Raw genomic sequence first — 22,849 nt, forward strand, 5'->3', positions numbered from 1 at the left:
CTTGAGCCTTGTTCGTTTTGCCGTTTTCTCTTCTCCTTTATTTTTCACTTTTTTTTCCTACTGTAATTCGAATGAAAATCAGATAGTCCACATTGCGCCCAGAGCCACTGACGTGGATGCAGGCTGTGCCTATAAACTCTGGCACAAATTGTTGCCGTCGCAAATGATGTCTAAACGGCCCTAATAACTGGGCGTTATGTGGTCGGTCGGTACGACGGATAAACACCGACACAAACAACAACGTCTACCTTAGGCGTCGCACGCATTCCTGTATATTAACAACCCTCACCTACACTCGCAATACAACCCGGGTACCTATCCTCGGACGTGTTTACCGCGAACAAACAAACAAACAAACAAAGAGATGGATAAAGGGAGATAGACGTGCGAGGGGAACGAGTGGAAACGAGACGACGGTGAAAAAAGGTAACTATCGGAACCAATTTTCGAACCGCTGAAAAAAATTAAGACCCCTTAACGCCGCGCGGACTTCTTCGTTTAACTTCACTCCTCTAATCACAAACGTAAACGTAATTGCGCTTGACCCAACTTCAACGGACTTGATGCGCGCACACTTTTAGATCTAATTGTGTGTGGGTTATACGGATATATCTGGATACGCAAACTCTACTTTTCTTAGTACTTTCTTTCTGTCTACGCTGAGAAAATTTTGTAGCAACGCTTGCTGCTTTAACGTGGTGATCGATACTATGCGCCAGTATAGTTGTTGGAACTATGGATCGTAGCGTCTGATACTTGAAAATTTAGTAACCGTTGGCATTTATAAAGTAACGGATGCTATGCAACAACTCGATTGCCGTTACTCTACAATATACACTGTGTTACGTGGCATTAAATACTAATTTTCGCAACTTGAACTAAAGTATTTTGCGATTCTTCAAATTTGGATTTCATTTGTTTAAAATTTCGGAAAACATCTCGAAATCTAGACGTCTAGTTGTTCAACTCCGATAGTAATCATTCAAAAAGAAATATCTTGAATATTAACGTTCGGTTTTAACTGACAGAAGACTTTCATTTGTGTTCAAATTATTTCTCATAACCATGCATGCGAAGCGGAAAAGCTATTGTCTAGATCACTGCAGATTAGTCATGATTTCAACCTCAAGTTTTACCTCGAATAACTGCAATATCTTACGCAACGAGGTTTGGCAACCTAACGATTTTTGCTACCAATGTTTGTCCAACTACGCATGTTTCAGGTATGTTATCAGATTGCCACGCACGTTCTTCGTGGGTTTTGCACGAAAACGACGAATATCAAGAGATAACCCCGCCTTTGACCTTTTTATCCGAATTTCAAACTAATCATGTCTTCCGTAGGGCGTCTTATTATCGTCTTAGCAAGCCACCCACAATTTGTATAACGTACTTTGTACTACATTCAAACTGATATAACTTGACTAAATCTTCTATTCCGTATAAGAATATATATGTACGACATGGGTGACCAGCGTTAGTACTGTATAGCTGTTCGTTAGAGACGTACACTGCAATATATTCTCTGCTTCGACCTACGAGAAAATCATATTTGTACTGTATCGAATTTAGGAAGTCATGAAGAATTCCTGGATCATTGTGACCATTTGCTGGGCGATTTCCTGGAAGTCAGTTTGATCGGTATTCCGAAATAACGACGTTAGAATCGATTCCAGAATTATTTTTATTTTTCTAGGGCCGTTCATTGCGAAGTCGCAGCTTTAACGTTTCCCAAAAATTTTAAAATCGGAGTTTCCAGTTCGTCTTATCAAATCGAAGGAGCTTGGAACGTCGACGGTACGGTTTTTACGCTTTAATCATTCAGCAATTAAAATCGAATATATTTCTCATTCCGATTCGAATTACGTGCTCGCTTGTTTCTTAACGACGATTTTTTTCCACTTCTCCTCAGGCAAGAGTCCGAGCACTTGGGATTTTTTCACGCACAATCAATCGTCGCGTATCGGTGACCGAAGTAACGGAGACCTTGCCTGCGATTCGTACAACAAATACAAAGAAGATGTACGATTGATCAAGGAACTTGGGGTAAGCTACCGAATACAACCTTCCGTTCATTCGCTATTCGCGACTAACTTCACGCCGTCGTAATATACGTTTTCAGTTCGATAGCTATCGGTTCTCCATCAGTTGGCCACGGATAATTCCGAATCCCTTGACCAATGTGACGAACGAAGCTGGCATACGGTACTATAAAAACTTGATCAACGAATTACTGGCCAACGGTATAGAACCCGTAGTAACGATGTATCACTGGGATCATCCACAAATTATTGAAGATATGGGAGGATGGACGAACGAGCTGATGGTCGATTGGTTTGTGGATTACGCGAGAGTTATTCTTCGAGAGCTTGGACCAAGCGTTAAACTATTTTCAACAATTAACGAGCCAGCTGTTTTCTGTGCAATGGGCTACAGCAATGTACCATTAGCACCAGGTCTCTGCCAAGTCCCTTAGTTTCAAAATCAAGGTATGAAAAATTATTTCCAGTACTTTGTCAAGAGCGGTGATCTTTTCAGGCAAGAATCTGAGTGCCAGAGAAAAATACCTGTGCGGCCATAACATTCTTAAAGCTCATGCCAGAGTCTATCACATGTACGACGAAGAGTTCCGTCCAACTCAGCAGGGCCAAATCGGCTTGGTTGTTAAGACAGAGCCTTTTCTACCCGTTAACACCAGCGACAAAGTCGCTGCAGAGAGGGAATTTCAATTGTCAAGTGACTGGATAATGCATCCAATTTTTCTTGGTGACTATTCCGAGGTGGTAAAAACGCAAATTGCTGAGATCAGCAAAGCCGAGGGCCGTGCAGCATCAAGCTTGCTAGAATTTTCTCCCGAGTGGATATCTTACATCAAGTTTGTATCTCTCTGCTCTATTGTTAGATTCCAATGAAAGATTCACAGAACCCAAATTTTTCATCATCCACATTCCAGGCTTCTGTTATTCCTGTCGGAATAATTGTTCGCCAGAATAGAAACACCCTCATCAATCCTTGTCTCGCATGCTTATAACATCCGATACGATTATCAATTTCTACTCGATCCAATTATCGTACAGAAATATCTAATATCAGCGTTGCTTTATAGCGGGACATCCGATTACTACGGCATGAATCATTACACGAGCGTATTTGTATCCTCTACCGACATGGATCGCGAATATCGTCGCGATCCAAGGAGTACTACGGAATCAATTGGATGGTTTCGGGTGAATATCGTGAAAAGTTGACTCGTTGAAAATCTGTGAAATATCAATCTTTATTCCACATTCTCAAATTACCCCGGAGTTTCAGGTTGTACCCGAAGGGTTTGGCCACGTACTTCGGCAAGTGAAAAACCTCTATGGCAACCCGAAGGTGTTCGTCCATGAAAATGGACACCCTGACGAAAGTGGATTGAATGATCACAAGAGAATGGATTACCATCGCGCTTACCTGAAAGAAATGCTCATTGCCATCAAACGTGACGGTTGTCGAGTTGAACGATACATGGCCTGGAGTCTGCTGGATAGCTTTGAATGGAACAACGGTTACACGTAAGCGATATCGCCAATAGATCACATACGTTTCGAATGGCCTTGTTTAACTCGATATCTCGATGACGATACGTTAATATCCGATTATTTACAGACTGAATTTCGGTATGTTCGCCGTAGACTCAAACAGTCCTCACAGGAATCGAACTGCTAAACTCTCCTCGCATTGGTGGAAACAAGTGCTTCAAACGCGCAGGCTTGATGACGTCCCAGCAGTTAATTCTACCAACCAAAGACAGCCTTGGTAACGACTCGATTCCAAAAACATTCACCGAATACTCGGCAGGTCGATCAACGACGGAATAAAACCAGGTATTCACCCTGCAAAATTCCCAACGCTGCATGTATTTCAGTCAATATTAAACTAATTGAACATTTCCTTAAATACTTGTTAACCGATACTGCTGGCTGTACGCAATGGAGTATAAATAATGAATCATAATTAAATGGAATTTTACGCTAAGGGCAAACCTCATCTATCGCTGCAACCGAATTAGAAATCTGCTGCACCTTACTCACGTGAAAATTAATTAATCTTGACTTTGGTTGACCCAATTGAATTTATAATTATTTTGTGCATCCAAGGCTAGAATAAAGTTCAATTGAGACGAGTGTACCTGTATACCAGCGAAATGGCGTTATAATTCAGTCAAGACATTGGAACGAGTAGAAATGAAACGAGAGAATAAGGAGCTGTAAGAACCAACTTTCAAGTTGCTCTGAAAAATTAATATCTTCCGAAGCTATGCGGACTCCTTCGTTTAACTACACGGCTCTAATCACACAGTCAACGTAATTGCGTTCGACCCAACTTCAACGGGCTTAACGTGCACACAATTTTGGATACACGCGTAAAGCACGTACGGCCAACACATTAGGGTGAAAAAAAAAGAACCGTATTTCTATCAATCCTTTCACCTCCTTCACCCTGCAGATACCGAACGCATGGGAGCTGAAATTCTTCCAGATAGTTATTCATTTTCCATCTTGTAACGGACGTTAGTGACGTACCAGACGTACACGTGCACGAAGGTATTTTTCTCCACCTATACATGACGTACGCATTCAAATCGGTGCATATATTTGCATCCGTTTCTGTCTCCTACATCGCCCTGCGTATAATATAATAATGAATTTCTACTCGTTATATGACGCGTTATATATGCAGGGGTCTCTAATTGCTGCATATACGCACGGCGTTTAACAGTGCGCAAGTAATATACGATCTGTTGAGGAGGGCGGGACGGGGGAATTAAAAAGCAATATCTTGAAATTGTAAGAGTTTGATTAAATTCCGTATATACGTGCACTCAGCAGGTGATGCGGGTATGCGCATTGGGCATATTTATGACACTACCTTCACAGGGACCAATAGGAAACGTATAAATTTAATCAGAATCGAAACCCCTGCGTCAGAAACATGCAGCGTGTATAACTCATCGCATGTCTCAGTTCTCCGGACGTGTTTCACGTCAAACGTCGTGCGAGAAAGCACCGAAAGGTTTCCACCGATATCACGTCGAATCCATTGTCACAATACGACAAGTTTTCCGACATGAAAACGGATCTTCCCTCGTATGATAACGTCTTTTACAATTTTCTCGAGGTGTACCGCACGTTAAATAAGCGTCAATTGCTGTTTACATTGTAGAATTATTCTCACATCTGCGAGAAAGACGCAAATTTTGACGAAAGAAACGAAACTCAATTCCTGAAACGCGTCCAAAAAGTATCTCTTTATTCGAACAAACGCATCTTGAGTAAATATTTTCATTTTAAATAGTGAACGGGTCAAGTTCGCATTGCTTATCGAGCAACGGCGAACAAGGAGAGGAATGGTGGGAGGAGGAACTCGCGAGTTACGGTGAACGACGGAGAGAGCCTGAACCATAAGTCGGCTCATTTTCAGCCTAGAATGACAACGCAGATCAGGAACAGCAGCATCGGGATCGAGGAAGTAAGCTGCGCATCGAAGAACGCGAAAGATTAATCTTTTTTCTTCTTATCACTCTTCCTTTTTGCGCTGAATTCTCACTCCTTTCTTTTTTACTCGCGGAGCGCATTTTTCATCCAGGGGACAGAGAGGGGAGAATTTTATTCCCGTTCCCCTCCATATCCCCCCTCATTCTCTCTCTCTCTCTCTCTCTATCTATCTCTTTTCAACTGGCCGTGTGTTTGTGTGTGCGTACGCACAGTGCCGGCAGAGATCGGCTCCGAAGACGGTCGGACATTTTGATGAACGTTATTGATAAGAAAGATCTCAATTAACCGGGCGGAATCTCTTAATTAATCTAAAAAGATGTGACACCCGAAAGGCGCGCCAGCTCTGATCGAGCAACGCGGTCACATCGCTCTTGTTGTATTCCACGAATAGAATCCTACGCAAACCTGCATCGCTACAAGTACCCTAGGATATTATGTAGGTACATGTACCCTCTAATTGATCGCGATTTCGATTAATCGGATGCGTCGATGATTGCGGTGAAATTCTCTTGCCTTTATCGATTCTTTGCTCAAGGTTGAACGAACTTTTTTCAAATCCTACGGGTACGTTGCACGGCTGCACTGAGAGAAATTATTAGTTCCGGCTACCGCTTAGTCCTCGACTATTTTCATTTTTTACCACAATAGAAGAATATAGTTCTGGGTAGAAAATGAAAATTAGTTTTCTAGTATCCGTTACTATTCTTTATCATTGCGGTCGCTGTTGCTATATTTTCCAGCAACTGTTGCGAAAATTCAACGCTTGTGCAACGATAAATCGACGTTAAAGCCTTGCTTAAATAAAAAAGTAGAGCAAACCTCAGAAACTGATTCAGCGTTGCAATAACCAAAAAGGGATCGACGATGGCGCAAAATGGTTAGGCGTACCTAGTTTTTCGTAATACCAACAATATTCGAACAGTTTTTTTTCAACGATACCTGTTTTACTCAATTTTTGTAGTTACTGTAAGAAATGAAATTTTTTTCAGCGTGCACCCACGTGCTAGGTGCAATGCAACGGCAGTTGCTGCACGTTATCGACGAGTGTGCGTTACGTGCCAGGTTTATAGTGGGATTTATTAGAAAGTCCGAATGCACTTGAGGAATGCGATTGTTTCGGTCGATTGTGTCCAGTTCAGATTCCGGTCGTACATGATGAAGTTTATTTACCGTACACCTACAGCCGCATATCTAGGTGAATTTTATACGTCGTTACCTTGCGGCAGTACTTGAACCGTAAAACCGTCTCAAGTAGATCGAGATGCTTTAGATATCTCTCTACTTTTTCCAACCAGCCATCGCTTGTCTCGCGATGATCTCTTCCTTCCGCGGTAGTGGAACACCGAATCGAAGATCGAAGCGTAAGAAAAAGGGATACGGGGAAAGTGGAGAGTGAAAAATAAAAGAAATAAAGACAAACAAACTACGGATAACAAGTGTTTCGAGAATCCGAGTAGGATTCTCTTACATCTGCTCGCTCGATCAATGTTCACCGATAATTTGGTCCCGACTCTGCCGCTCGGAATCGGGTTCCGTACCCATAACGCACCGCGTCTCGATCAGGCCCTGATTCCGATCGAGACCTTTTCCGTATCGGTATTTCAGCGGTAAAATCACCGTCCGACGTATTAGATCGAGGAATTTCAGATATTCGTCCGGCCACTGAACGCACACACGCTCTCGCGGGGTTCGTAATAGAAACTTACGTAAGCCGAATAACGCTGTCGGTTGAAATCGCCTCGGAGCCGAGCCGCAACGGCAGCGAAGAACCGGGTTAAAAGCAGTAGCTCAAATTTCACAGCGATAAATCACCGCCCACGTATGTATTCTACATTGTGTGCCGACCGCATACCGTCGTCTGGTCCAAGGACCAGGGGACAGGGTTGGTCCTCGGTCCCGAAAAGGAGGGAATCCCGGCTTCGAAATACTTCGTCCTTTTTCATTAGGTACGCTAGGGTGCTCATTGACAGGGTTGTTTCGGAATTTTTATGCTCCCGAGGGCTTAAACGCTTTCAAATTGATGGAAAGAAAAAAGTTCCCTGAAAATTTGAGCTCTTTGTATGAACTCCGAGGTAGTCCGCTTTGTGACCGAAGTATCTTATGGAATTAACATGCACGGGGAAAACTTTTTTTTCTCTTCGAAGTTTTATGATTCATTGACGAATATACGGACAGTAGTGGAAAATACACATTTTTGTAGAGAATTTTAACTGGGTCACGATATCAATCGAGACTAAAATTTTGCAAATTTTCTAAAATAATTTTTAAATTTCATTCATTATACAACGAGAGTTTAGAATAAGGTACTTGAATACTTGACAGAATGATAATTTTATACAAATTAAACTTTGAACATTAATTGACATACGATCGCTTTCGTTTATTAATTTTATTCATAATTTTTCATTATTTTCGGTATTGCTTCGCGTAATGTTAAATACGAATAACCGAATGGGTATAAATGTATCTGCGAAACGGTATTTTTTGAACCACTGGCATCCAGTGTAAATAAATTCAATTACCATTTGTCTTGATCAATCCTTTTATCCAAGATCAACAAAGGCATCGGATTACATATTACGGAATAAAAATTTATGGCACATGTATATACGCTTATATAATAGAAAATTGTTGAATGAGATATTAATGCAAGCCTGGAGTTTATTCGGATATTCGCGTGGGAGGAAGAACGACGAACAGCATCAATTCGGTGTGTATTTTGAATATCTCCTTTATTATATCCCCCCCTCATTATTCTTTCAATTCTTCTAAATTCGTTTAGCGCGTTATGTGGGAAGATAGCCGGATTCGGTACGCGTATATTATACCCAAGAGCATAAAGCTCTGAAGCTCGGCGAAAGTGGGTTGGGTATCATCGCCGCCGCCGCCGCGGACTAATTTGGTCGTAAATAGAGGATTAGTCTGTAGTAAAATTTAAAAAAATCTTAACGTCAATAGATAATAAAATATTACACACTTGACTCACGGACTCGTGCACGCCGCGTATGCCGGCTATTAGGGCGTATTCAGAGGAAAGCGTTTCTTCTGATTTACGCGTAAGCTGCAGCTCGGCGAGCTGATCATTGAGCTAGTACGAGGCCTCGCTTTGCAGACGTTGTTAAAACCAGCGCGTGATCCGCGCGTTATTATCGTATATAAGTATATTTATATATATAACATATATATATATACTATATGTATACACGGATACAAATTAATATCAGTTATTACTTGTATAATTCAGGCACGTATCGCGTTCCTCAAGTATAAAAAGCAATTAACGTAAATATGATGGTTGGGTTTAATTTACAATTACCAAAACTACCTGAATTATGTGATACTGGACAAAGCGAGACGATCGTCATATTCGACAGCGTTTAAACGCAATGCGTACGGATATTATAATCCCGTTTAATTACGCGGCTGATGTGCGAGCGTGTATTATAGTCACGTGAATTACTCATCATTAGCTGTTTCAAAACTCTTCCAAACTTTTCTCGGCGTAATAAAATAGCCTCGTAACTACCCAGGCGCGTAAAACTTAATTGAGGCTCGATTTGCCCGAATGTATGTATAAGAACAAGAAGACAAAATAAAAAAAAATATAAATAAATAAATAGATAAAAAAAAGATGAACTTGAATTGAAGGAAATTTCGGAAATATGAAAGAAACGAAATAATCATTCATCTGTAATTAACGCGTTTTCGTCACGGAAATCTTATATTCTCGCACACCTGCGCGCATACAGACCCAATATATCACGCTTAGCTGAACTGCATTCGTACTTTGACATCGTTATACCTACTTTATACAGAGAGAAAAATTTGAGCGTGACGAAAAAAAGGTGTGATTTTCTACCAGCGGCACCGGCTTATCTCCCGAGAAGTCTTAATCTTCGATTCACTCTTCACGGTGGAGGAGGATACACGGTGAATTAGTATATCCAACCCCTGCGTGCCGAGTTTTATTACTATTACTGCTGTTGTTGTTATTATTATTATTCAAGTGACCCGCTTCGATTTTTCATTTCCATTTATAATTTTGTCTAAAAAATTCAACCTTCTCGCGCGAGGTTGAAACGTATTCAGGGAACTGGCAGCAGCGATGATTCAGTAAACGCGAGGCTCGATCTTTGACCCCCGGATATGAATTTTCGCGAATTATATGTTAAACTGTTAACTCCGAGGCGAACGACTCAATGCACAGCTCGAGGATTTATCCCGCGCATCCCGGTGGATTTATCCCAGCTTTTGCGAACACTGTGATAATGTACACCTCGCTGAAATATATCTGAAATATTGCAAATAAAGGACGCAAGGTATACTACGCGACGTCGCGCAATTTCACGACGATAATTTTACAACCGTTATATCGTACGGCGGGGGATTTTTTTTTTTTTTTTTTTTTCTTTCAAATTTCAAAGGGGTTGAAACGCCGCGTTTGCCGCACTGCAAGCGATTATAACTCAGGAAAGCGCAGTCGTCTCGTGCTGAGATGCAACTCAATTCCACCGTACCGATGCGGGATTTATCCAATCTTCGAATAGACTTAAGGCAGCTGGATTCTCACTCTCTCGCTCGGGCAATTATGCGTGTGTGTATTAGGGTGGTTTATTTTGTGATATTTTTTTTTTTTTTTTCAAGCTGCCACGCGATAAAGTTTGCGGCAAATATTGACAAAAAAAAAAAAAATACTGTCGTAAAACCTGGAGGAGGTAGAAGAATATTTATAGGTTACTACTAATTATTGTAAGATTTTTTATTTATTTTTACGTGTACCTCTAAATATTTTCCTACCTCCTCCAGGCTTTACAACGATTTTTTTTTCGCCAGTATTTGTCGCAAATTTTTCGATCGGCACCTTGGAAAAAAAAAAAAAAAAAGGTCAAGAAAATAAATCACCCTGTTATGCAGCATACATATTTCGGTTGAAAAATTCGCAAACAACCCGCGGCGAATCGTTTAATTCAATTAGGTAAGAAAGTTTGGTCTTGTGTTATAAATCGTTGCATATAAAACAGCTGCTGCGAGTGAAATTAGTTATTTATTCCCAAGGGTGGAGCGATATCCTCGACGTTGACCTCGTATAATCGTAATGAAATCGTGGAAAGGTTGTAATTTAAATAGATTAGAGATGCAGGCATGCATCAACGCCATTCCCGCCCACTTCACTCGCGATCCTTAGCCAGGACTCGCCTCGTGACTACATCCTATACCTCCGGGGATCGTAGCACTCCGTACAATGTTAATATATCGTGTGGGTGTGTTATATACCTGCGCATAATAGAACTCTCCCTCCCTCCCTTCCTCCCTCCTCCCCCCTCTCTCTCTCTCTTTCTCTCTCTGCTTCGCTCTCCGAGAAAGACGATGAATATTCACGACCGTAATGGCTCGAATAATTGCCAGGCTCCGCTCCTCCTTAACATTCAACGAATATCCGCCCTCGAATCTCGTGCCAACCCTTAGGCTTCGTCATGATACAAACGCCCTTACGTAACGCGATAAGATACATTCACGTCTTCATAGAGCCTCGTTCTGTAAAACTAAACTTGACAACATGACTTTCATTTCGCAAATTGAATCTATAGGAACAACAATGCAGAATACGTAAATTACACACATAGGTTTTGATTGTATGTATATATTTATTACTTGTTCAATTATTTATACATAATTGTATACAAGGTGCGTTCGGTATAATCGCTTATTGTAATATGATAAGGTAGAGATTCGGTTATACAATACTGTTTACAGCAGTTCAACAATTATTTTAGCTATTTTCAAGGCATTCTGGACTAATGATTTTTTTTTGTTTAGCATACCTAAAAACACTGTCAGATACAACGAGTTAGTGTTTGCTCTTATTATTTTTCAGTATAACGTGACATGGATTTTATTATATTATGTACTGTTTAATCAAAATTTGATTGTTTCTTAATTCGTCAGAATTCGGAAATTCGATTTTGACGCAGACTTCGTACGTTCTATTTTAGGAGCAGAATTCACTGCAGCCTTGCACGATTAATTGTTCTCAATTATTCAGACAAGGGAGAGGGACCAGCAACTCCCACGCGCTATTGACGTGGATTCAGAACAACGCGAGCTATGTCGAAGTTGGATGTATCTCTACGTAAGAACGTTGAGTTTTGATCGTAGATAGGAAAGTTGGTCCCGTTGGTAACGCGAGACGCGGGATAACTGAGGAATAAAAAATAAGTAAATAAAAAAACGACACCTGCGTGACCCGAGAATGTCCGAAGTTTTTATTCCATCTTGTTTACGCCGTGCCTTTGTTAGAAACTCTAACCGCGATCTGAATTATTGATTATAATTCATACAAATTATTTTGTAAAACAAGCAAGCTGTGAAAAAGTCTCTTCTTCTATTTAACTTTAGCCAACCTGGTCTCTGCTAATATACACCGACATGTTCAAATCACGATGTCTTAAAAATAAACCCGACACACGCATTCAGCTGTAAATTGTTATTAATATTTGTAAAAGTTGGACTGCAATAATCAAATATTGGAAAAATCAGGGCCGTGACGAACTTGATACTTAATAACGTGTCACTTTTATCGCACGAATGTTAAGCTACTCCGAAAAATTACAGTCAAATGATTCGAGATAAAAGAACGACCGGGCAACCGTTTCTTATTTTATTTCGTTTCTTATATTGACAAAATAGAATAAATCCTCGTGACGATAAATTGACGGTCTCGATGTAGCTACACACGTCAAATTTGAAACTGTACAACGAGTAAAGAGTCGAGTTTATCTTCGACGTGTAACACGAGATGTAGTCACGACAACATTTTGGCCCAGGGTATATATTATACAGTAGATACGTACACGTGTAAATGTATGGGTATACGGCAAACAACTTTCGGCCGAGGCGAATGGTCCGAACGGTCACTTGAAAAGGTCGTCACCGAACTAGTGAAACGTTTGTAGCCTTACCCACGCGTCCTTACACCATCGCCTAGACATCGCTTCACTATCGCTCCCTCATTTCATCCTGCGATCGTACTTACGATGCAGTTTCGCGGCCACTGAGTGACTTAGGACGGCTCCTCGACCCTTCGGCTTCATTCTCCTAGCCGCGCTGTGTACAAGTTGTATTTAAGAAGCTGTTGAGTCCCGGCAAACGAGGAGAAGCTGGCAGACGTTAGAATGACTTTTATAAACAATGGCCACTTTACGAGGAAGCAGTTTCACTGTCGGGATCCTGGAACAGGAACAGAGGTAAATAGAATAATTTATTGATCATGCCTTCGTCTTACCTTACATCAGAAAAATAAGTTTCAAGATCCCGTCGAACGAATACACCGAAGTTCAAATCGTAAAAAAAGAAGAAAAAAAGAAAAAAAACGAATTTCAAAACGCGGCTGACCCGATGAGCCAAATTTAATTACAGACTTTTTATTAGCCAATTTCGTCGATAATTGCACGTACGGCGAATTGATAATTGGGTTTATTTGATAGACGAAACGGGGACCTTTTGCACAACATACTCGCTCCCTAGAAGGAATCTGTGTATTATCCGTGTATAACCATTGACCGCGATAATGACAATTTCACGAACTTCTCTACCCGCACATTACGATTCGAGTATGTGTATGGACGTGGCGGCAAGTCGGCAAGTCGTTGTAAGAAATTGGGCAATCGTTCTCTGTCCCATATATATCGCGGCACCAAACAGTCGGACGGATCGGCCAAGACGTTATAAGTTTAACAATGGATTTAAGTCAATTTCAAATCAATCACGCCCGTGTCTCTATAGAGCGTACGCGTCGTTACGAGCATCGATACTCAATCTCGGGCTGAGCCGATCAATCGAGCCACCACGTACCAAATTGATTTAATTGTACACCTCACCTGTGCAACGGGACCGACGCACAATGAGAGCGAGAACGAATGTCAGAATGCCGGGGAAGCAAAAACGAGAAAAAAAACAAAAAAAAAAACCAACAAATCGTACAAATTGAAACCGTGGGGACGAGGCGAAAATTAGACACCGGAAAAGAGAAACTGTTACCCGTGGGTAATAGACGCGTTAAAAGACAGGCCTGCAAATCGCCTGCCGCTTTTTCTCTTCTTAGTTTTATTTATTTATTTATATTTTTTTTTTTCGATCAACGCTTTTTCCGTAAAATAGCAACAAAAAAAAAAAAAATCCATGGAACAACACCAGGGTAATTAATAGGAATTGAAATCGGGTGCTGAGGATATATAACGACGTGGGCGCAACGCAAACGTTCGTAGAGTGATATTTTGACAGTGTATATAACAGCGGGTTGATTTTATAATATTTTTTAAAGTCATCGTGCTCCTACGCACTGTCAAAATATACCGGGGCGATATTTCCGTGGTGTCTCGGGATCGCGTAGACGAACCCACACGTTAAACAGCGGCTCTCATCGTACGCAGTCCGGCTCCCAGTGTGTGATTTTATTTATAATACGTATAGGTATACCTAGAGAGGAACAAAGATGTGTGGGTTTAAGTCAGGGTTGTTGGGTATAAAGCGGTGTTATAGAATCCGGAGTTTACGAGCGTCGATAAAAATACCCGGCGTTGAAATTCAAACAGGTGGATGGATAATTCGGGGCGCGTTTTGTGCGCCTTTTCACCGTAAACCGATCGTCAAGATCATCGGTAAGAACCTGAGTCTGGTGACCAATTTACTCGGCACCGGTTTATCCGATGGAATGAAGTGGTTGTTTCCGAATTCCGTTGAAAATTATACGAATACGGTACGCGTCTAAGAGATATCGGAACTGGTTCTCCACGTCTTTCCTTCAACCTGTTACCGTACTCCGAACCACAAATCTAACGCCGCACTTCAGGGCTCACGTTGCACGGACAAATCGTTGTCCCTGATCCGGCTAATTGCTTTTCTCGCTGAACATTCCAAGGGCCGAGGGATATCAAAGCCTCTCTCACGCCTCCGATCCCACCCCCTTAAACCGCGCTGATACTAAACGATTCAATTTGTACTAATTGCGATGCGGGGGCAACGCTGATCCGCTTGTCGCCTCCGCACTTTGCGCTCTTCGACCACGTGGCGCTATTTCAGGCTTCACTCCGTCAGTCGATCCAAGAAATTAACGCGTGATATGTGGGTGGTTGGTTGGACGGATTTTTCCGGCTATTTAATCCGGCGCAATTCCGCTATCGCGCAGTCGCGAAAATGTAGCGCCGAGGATTTTTAAAAAACAAACAATCGAGTATACCGAACGAAAATATCTTCGGCACAGCTCGAAGAGGTCAAATTTTCCGTCATCGACATTTACTTACATGAATTTCCTTGGATCTCCGGCGCTGCTGTGACTTAAGCGTTACATATTTGGTTCAAACTGTACGAGTTTAGTTTTATTTATCCCCCGCAATATTTCAAGACTGAGCATAGTGCGATCTGTGATAAAACAATGTAAATGGAGCGTCTGAACACACGTACAATCCATATTAGATTTATACTGTAAGCTGTAGATACCTGCCACAAGAAAAAGAAGAAGAAGAAAAAAGACTGAGGTGAAAGAAAAAATAAATGATAAACCCATTACGGGATTGATTGATTACACGTACAGGTATTTGCTATTGGTGCATTGCAGAATGAAACGGTGTCCAGACTGTACGTTTGTCACTATGTTATATCATGCATGCGGTACAACATTATGTAGGTCATAAAGGCCGGTCGTATTTGACGTTGAAAAATTAATTCTCGCGACAGAAATGTCAAAGAATTGACATTCGACATTGGTCAAGCCTCGGGTATTTTAACAAATATAATATATTTAGCTTCCGGCTATATTTACACACTGTATCCACACTCAGGGAATATCTTCCACTATCCTCCCACATTCGGTCCGCGGTATGAAATATTTCATCTGACCTCTTGACGAACTCGGAAGTTGCGGCTTGCACTGAGAGAAATTTTTAATTACGGTAACCGCTCAGTCCTCAACTATTTTCATTTTTTACCACAATGGAAAAATATAGTTCTAGGTAGAAAATGAAAATTGAATTTCTAGTATCCGTTACTATTCTTTCTCATTACGATCGCTGTTGCTATATTTTCTGGTAACTGTTGCGAAAATTTAACGCTTGTGCAAGAATAAATTGACGTTGAAGCCTTGTTTAACTAAAAAAGGATCGACGATAGCGCAAAATGAAATGTTTCGCAGTGTGGGGATAGTCATGCACTTGTTGGGCGAATTTGACTTGACGTGCCCGAAAGTCCCGAGATTATTACCAACGAGGATTTATGCGCAAGCATTTCGTCGAATAAAGCGATAATTAATCCTCCCCCCCTCCCGCACATGGCGGCTAATAATAGCTTTCCATGAACCCCGTAGAATTTAGATCACCGAGGCGACTTCGTTCTAGTCAATTAGGACTAGACCCGGGCGGTTTAAACGAGCTGGCAGGCGACTGACCGCTGGGTCCGAATCCACCCACCACTACGCGTCATTCCTGGATATGTTGGCCCGTCGTCGGGCCCTTGACGGGGCCAATATTTACACCGTTTACAAACCTCTCGTTGACTCGGCGAGACGAGGGCCTCTCGGAGGACGGCCCTGTAATCTGGTAAATCTAGGCAGTGTGCTGAATGCGACCGCGTGGACGCCGCGCGCTTTCAACCGGGGCCCCAAGTGCGCTCCAAGTGGGGTCAAGTGGCCGAGGACTTGGCCCGTGCGTCGCTCCCACACTCCGATGAATTTATCGTTACTTTAATAAACCACGTTTCTTCACCACACTGATCTCAAACGCAAACGGTTCTCTCATACGTGCATCGCTGAAGAAGACCGTCGTCGTGCCTTTTCACGTACTGCCTAGGCTGGTCCGTTCCCAAGAGTCGATACTGTGCCTTCGTCTCAGATTGATATCGTGGTTATTTATGTCCCGTTCATCATTCGGCACTTGTAGTTTTCTCTTACTACATTCCTAATCACACGCTACATCCGATTCCAGGGGATTCGGATTTTTCCAAGAAGCGATATGTGCGATGTTGTTGCTGCTGCACGCACTTGCGGATACACCCGGCTGTGATGTGGAGGATTGGATGGATTTCAGACGGACACGCGGAAGAAAACTGCGGATCGTTTTATCGCCCGAATTACAGCACAGTAATATAATGTTTACTGAAAGATTATATTGCAAATGTTATTGCCATATTGCGAAATGACGGTCCGTAAGATTCTGCTTTGAGTATAACGTAAAGCTCGAAGTGTAGTTTGATGCCTGCTATTAGTTCGGAATGGTAATTCAAACTTTCACACCTCGACGCCGATGGTCAAGAACTGTGGATTTCACGATGCGGAAGGGAATGAATTAGCACCAAGGAAATCTTTGCGAAGATTATGGACTTTGACTCGTGCCTTCGCAATGTCAATGTAGAAGAATGTGAATTTTGTTACGGTACAAAGTCACTGCTTGGGGGATCAGCCATCAGTCAGCCAAGAATCACCTTCTCAGCTTGATACCAACTGAAAAGGCTCTGATTGGAACGTACCATCTTCGTGGACGGTAAGTACCAACGGAAAAAACTCCGGAAAAGTGATTAAAAATGTAACACTGGACGAATACCAACAATACTGGAAGAAAGTAACAATCCGACTTTACTTCAGAAGCAACTGGAGATCAAGAGCTGTAACGGTTGAAACTCTACGACATGGAACAATAATAACCGGTTCAATGAGTTAGACGACAACCTGTCCCAGTTGTAATGAAGAAGAAATCAAACATATACCGCGTGTTTTCGTGGACATGATTAGGCTTATTGTTGAGGCACAAGCACCGATGCACGACATGTTCAACGTTGGAAATACACTCGGGCCGCGAAGCAGCGTGAAACGTGTAAGTTTATTAATGCATGCCAGTTCATCTTGCTCTTGCACACTGAAGCTCGAAGTGAAAAAGTTGTAACAGCCTGCACCGTCAGAAACTATAAACGATAAGACGATTGATGAACCACAAAATGGAAGACAGATATATGGAAGCTACACATAAGTGTAAACTTATCATGATAATAAAAATTTTGGCATATCATGCAAAATATGAGAATCGATTTGTCGAGACCCTATATTGACGTAATTTTTCATGACGAATCGATTGCGTGCCATTCAAATTCTCTGCGAACAGCCAATCAGGAGTTACAGCTTGAAAACGACGAATATCTTTTCTAATTCCTCGGCTGATGGTCTTACGCTATTGTTAATGTCTTTTCTGCGTTCTTCGGGGCACAATTAATCTGAGATAGATACTACAAGTCAATTCCAAGACAAATGAATTTAGGCTCGAGAAAAAAGTAGGACGAAACCGTTGAATTTTTTCTTAAAATTTTGACGACTATAAATAATGCTGAAATCAGTTACTTGATGCCTTATATTCATGTAATGTTTCAGAAGGAATCTACTGGGAACAACGGAAGCAAGTGACTGCCAGAAAACATGAAATTCGTACCAGATTTTTGGGCAAATGGAAAATGAAAAGGACTGATTCATAGCTACGAAATTTTTGTTTCAATTCAGTGATAGTTTACTCCATATATCTTAATTCTAGTACCAGTGTTCGGGTGTGCGTGTATAATACTTAACCAAGTTGCCAAGTACATTGTATTAAATATGAAGTCTGAGATAATATTAAGAAAAAACGTGCAACATACATAACTTTGAGCAGAATACGAAAAACGTTCGATGAGATAGTTGTTTATAGAGATTGTCAGTATAGTTTAGGTTCTGTGTCCGATATTATATTATTACTCTATTCTTGTAACATGTATTGAGATATTTCAATAAATTTTCCCACATAATTTTCACGTTTTGGTAGGGGCTTTTACAACGCTATTTTAAATGCCATTCTGACATTCCTTCATGAAATTTTGCTGCTGGTCCGTTGCTCTTCTTGGATTATTGCTGTTTTTTTTGTATTTCTTGCAATTCAAATAAAACTAGTAAGAGTCGTGGAATATGAATATGAAGCATCAATTTTTTGCTCAGAGAATCACCAGACATTAAAGCCAATCACATTGGATTTTCAATTAAATTTCAGCCATGTTAGAAGGATCGGAATCAATTATTTGATGCAATATGCCTACGTAATTTTACAAGAGAATACGATTGCGCGCAGTTCAAAAGCGCTGCGAGCAAAGAATCCAAAGTTACGGTTAAGATACGTGAAATTCCGATGATAATTTTTTTGCTGTTGGCTCCACGCTCGTTTCGGAACATTTTCTGAGTTCCTGGGGGTCCAATTAGTCAGAAAATGATCGTGCAAATAGAATCTGAGACCTCAAATTTTTGGCTCCAAGAATGAAAAAAAAGTAAGGCTAACCCCTTTGCATTTTTGGCGAAAATTTTGGCGATTTTGAAAGCTAGAATGAATTCTTCGTGGCGCTATTCCGACGTAATTTTACGAGCAAAAGCGATTGGAGGCAGTCCGAACACGCTGCGAACAACGGGTCGAAAGTTACAGCCACAAAACCAGAACCTGTGTTTTCCACATTTTTTGACTAGTGCTTTTTCCGTCGTCATTTCTCTGCTGTGGGTCCTACGCTGCATTTGCTGCGTTTTCTGAGTTGCTGAGGGTACAATTAGTCAAGAAAGAGTCATCCAAATAGAATCTGAGACCAAAAGTTTTTTGCCCAAAAAAAAAGTAAGGCTAACCCCTTTGTGTTTTTGGCGAAAATTTTCGCGATTTTGAAAAGTGCCGGAAGAAATTCTTTCCTGCACTTTTCCGACGTAATTTTCCGAGAGAAATCGAATGGGCGCGGTCCGAATACGCTGCGAGCAACGGATCAAAAGTTGGAGCCAAAAAACAAGAACCTGCGATTTCCACATTTTTTGACTGGTGCTTTTTCCGTCGTCATTTCTTTGCTGTTGGTCCTACGCTACTTCTGCTGCGTTTTCTGAGTTGCTGGGGGTCCAATTTGTCAGGTAAGGCTCATTTAAATCGAATCTGAGACCAAAAGTTTTTTGCCCAAAAAAAAAGTAAGGCTAACCCCTTTGTTTTTTTGGCGAAAATTTTGCGATTTCGAAAAGTGCTGGAAGAAATTCTTTCCTGCACTTTTCCGACGTAATTTTCCGAGAGAAATCGATTGGGCGCAGTCCGAATACGCTGCGAGCAACGGATCAAAAGTTGGAGCCAAAAAACAAGAACCTGCGATTTCCACATTTTTTGACTGGTGCTTTTTCCGTCGTCATTTCTCTGCTGTTGGTCCTACGCTACTTTTGCTGCGTTTTCTGAGTTGCTGGGGGTCCAATTAGTCAGGTAAGGCTCATTTAAATCGAATCTGAGACCTAAAGTTTTTTGCCCAAAAAAAAAGTAAGGCTAACCCCTTTGTTTTTTTGGCGAAAATTTTCGCGATTTCGAAAAGTGCTGGAAGAAATTCTTTCCTGCACTTTTCCGACGTAATTTTCCGAGAGAAAACGAATGGGCGCAGTCCGAATACGCTGCGAGCAACGGATCAAAAGTTGGAGCCAAAAAACAAGAACCTGCGATTTCCACATTTTTTGACTGCTGCTTTTTCCGTCGTCATTTCTCTGCTGTTGGTCCTACGATGCTTTTGCTGCGTTTTCTGAGTTGCTGAGGATCCAATTAGTCAAGAAAGAGTCATCCAGATAGAATCTGAGACCAAAAGTTTTTTGCCCAAAAAAAAAGTAAGGCTAACCCCTTTGTTTTTTTGGCGAAAATTTTCGCGATTTCGAAAAGTGCTGGAAGAAATTCTTTCCTGCACTTTTCCGACGTAATTTTCCGAGAGAAATCGAATGGGCGCAGTCCGAATACGCTGCGAGCAACGGATCAAAAGTTGGAGCCAAAAAACAAGAACCTGCGATTTCCACATTTTATGACTGGTGCTTTTTCCGTCGTCATTTCTCTGCTGTTGGTACTACGCTGCTGTTGCTGCGTTTTCTGAGTTGCTGGGGGTCCAATTAGTCAGGTAAGGCTCATTTAAATCGAATCTGAGACCAAAAGTTTTTTGCCCAAAAAAAAAGTAAGGCTAACCCCTTTGTTTTTTTGGCGAAAATTTTCGCGATTTTGAAAAATGCCGGAAGAAATTCTTTCCTGCACTTTTCCGACGTAATTTTCCGAGAGAAATCGAATGGGCGCAGTCCGAATACGCTGCGAGCAACGGATCAAAAGTTGGAGCCAAAAAACAAGAACCTGCGATTTCCACATTTTTTGACTGCTGCTTTTTCCGTCGTCATTTCTCTGCTGTTGGTCCTACGATGCTTTTGCTGCGTTTTCTGAGTTGCTGAGGATCCAATTAGTCAAGAAAGAGTCATCCAAATAGAATCTGAGACCAAAAGTTTTTTGCCCAAAAAAAAAGTAAGGCTAACCCCTTTGTGTTTTTGGCGAAAATTTTCGCGATTTTGAAAAGTGCCGGAAGAAATTCTTTCCTGCACTTTTCCGACGTAATTTTCCGAGAGAAATCGAATGGGCGCGGTCCGAATACGCTGCGAGCAACGGATCAAAAGTTGGAGCCAAAAAACAAGAACCTGCGATTTTCACATTTTTTGACTGCTGCTTTTTCCGTCGTCATTTCTCTGCTGTTGGTCCTACGATGCTTTTGCTGCGTTTTCTGAGTTGCTGAGGATCCAATTAGTCAAGAAAGCGTCATCCAAATAGAATCTGAGACCAAAAGTTTTTTGCCCAAAAAAAAAGTAAGGCTAACCCCTTTGTTTTTTTAGCGAAAATTTTCGCGATTTCGAAAAGTGCTGGAAGAAATTCTTTCCTGCACTTTTCCGACGTAATTTTCCGAGAGAAATCGAATGGGCGCAGTCCGAATACGCTGCGAGCAACGGATCAAAAGTTGGAGCCAAAAAACAAGAACCTGCGATTTCCACATTTTTTGACTGGTGCTTTTTCCGTCGTCATTTCTCTGCTGTTGGTCCTACGATGCTTTTGCTGCGTTTTCTGAGTTGCTGAGGATCCAATTAGTCAAGAAAGCGTCATCCAAATAGAATCTGAGACCAAAAGTTTTTTGCCCAAAAAAAAAGTAAGGCTAACCCCTTTGTTTTTTTAGCGAAAATTTTCGCGATTTCGAAAAGTGCTGGAAGAAATTCTTTCCTGCACTTTTCCGACGTAATTTTCCGAGAGAAATCGAATGGGCGCAGTCCGAATACGCTGCGAGCAACGGATCAAAAGTTGGAGCCAAAAAACAAGAACCTGCGATTTCCACATTTTTTGACTGGTGCTTTTTCCGTCGTCATTTCTCTGCTGTTGGTCCTACGCTACTTCTGCTGCGTTTTCTGAGTTGCTGGGGGTCCAATTTGTCAGGTAAGGCTCATTTAAATCGAATCTGAGACCAAAAGTTTTTTGCCCAAAAAAAAAGTAAGGCTAACCCCTTTGTTTTTTTGGCGAAAATTTTCGCGATTTCGAAAAGTGCTGGAAGAAATTCTTTCCTGCACTTTTCCGACGTAATTTTCCGAGAGAAATCGATTGGGCGCAGTCCGAATACGCTGCGAGCAACGGATCAAAAGTTGGAGCCAAAAAACAAGAACCTGCGATTTCCACATTTTTTGACTGCTGCTTTTTCCGTCGTCATTTCTCTGCTGTTGGTCCTACGATGCTTTTGCTGCGTTTTCTGAGTTGCTGAGGATCCAATTAGTCAGGTAAGGCTCATTTAAATCGAATCTGAGACCAAAAGTTTTTTGCCCAAAAAAAAAGTAAGGCTAACCCCTTTGTTTTTTTGGCGAAAATTTTCGCGATTTTGAAAAATGCCGGAAGAAATTCTTTCCTGCACTTTTCCGACGTAATTTTCCGAGAGAAATCGAATGGGCGCAGTCCGAATACGCTGCGAGCAACGGATCAAAAGTTGGAGCCAAAAAACAAGAACCTGCGATTTCCACATTTTTTGACTGCTGCTTTTTCCGTCGTCATTTCTCTGCTGTTGGTCCTACGATGCTTTTGCTGCGTTTTCTGAGTTGCTGAGGATCCAATTAGTCAAGAAAGAGTCATCCAAATAGAATCTGAGACCAAAAGTTTTTTGCCCAAAAAAAAAGTAAGGCTAACCCCTTTGTGTTTTTGGCGAAAATTTTCGCGATTTTGAAAAGTGCCGGAAGAAATTCTTTCCTGCACTTTTCCGACGTAATTTTCCGAGAGAAATCGAATGGGCGCGGTCCGAATACGCTGCGAGCAACGGATCAAAAGTTGGAGCCAAAAAACAAGAACCTGCGATTTTCACATTTTTTGACTGCTGCTTTTTCCGTCGTCATTTCTCTGCTGTTGGTCCTACGATGCTTTTGCTGCGTTTTCTGAGTTGCTGAGGATCCAATTAGTCAAGAAAGCGTCATCCAAATAGAATCTGAG

General features: G+C 41.5%; 1 protein-coding gene across 1 annotated transcript; it reads left to right on the forward strand.

The window, feature by feature from the left end:
- Positions 1 to 1,494: 1,494 nt before the first annotated feature.
- Positions 1,495 to 4,166, forward strand: LOC124175860 (myrosinase 1-like). The gene is made up of 8 exons (XM_046556455.1): positions 1,495 to 1,628; positions 1,697 to 1,797; positions 1,913 to 2,046; positions 2,123 to 2,456; positions 2,539 to 2,875; positions 3,107 to 3,227; positions 3,313 to 3,554; positions 3,649 to 4,166. The coding sequence occupies exons 1-8, from the start codon at positions 1,579 to 1,581 to the stop codon at positions 3,800 to 3,802; spliced, it is 1,473 nt and encodes a 490-aa protein (XP_046412411.1). The 5' UTR covers positions 1,495 to 1,578; the 3' UTR covers positions 3,803 to 4,166.
- The last annotated feature ends 18,683 nt before the right edge of the window (positions 4,167 to 22,849 follow it).

This window comes from Neodiprion fabricii, chromosome 2 (genome assembly GCF_021155785.1).
Source record: "Neodiprion fabricii isolate iyNeoFabr1 chromosome 2, iyNeoFabr1.1, whole genome shotgun sequence".
NCBI lineage: Eukaryota > Metazoa > Arthropoda > Insecta > Hymenoptera > Diprionidae > Neodiprion > Neodiprion fabricii.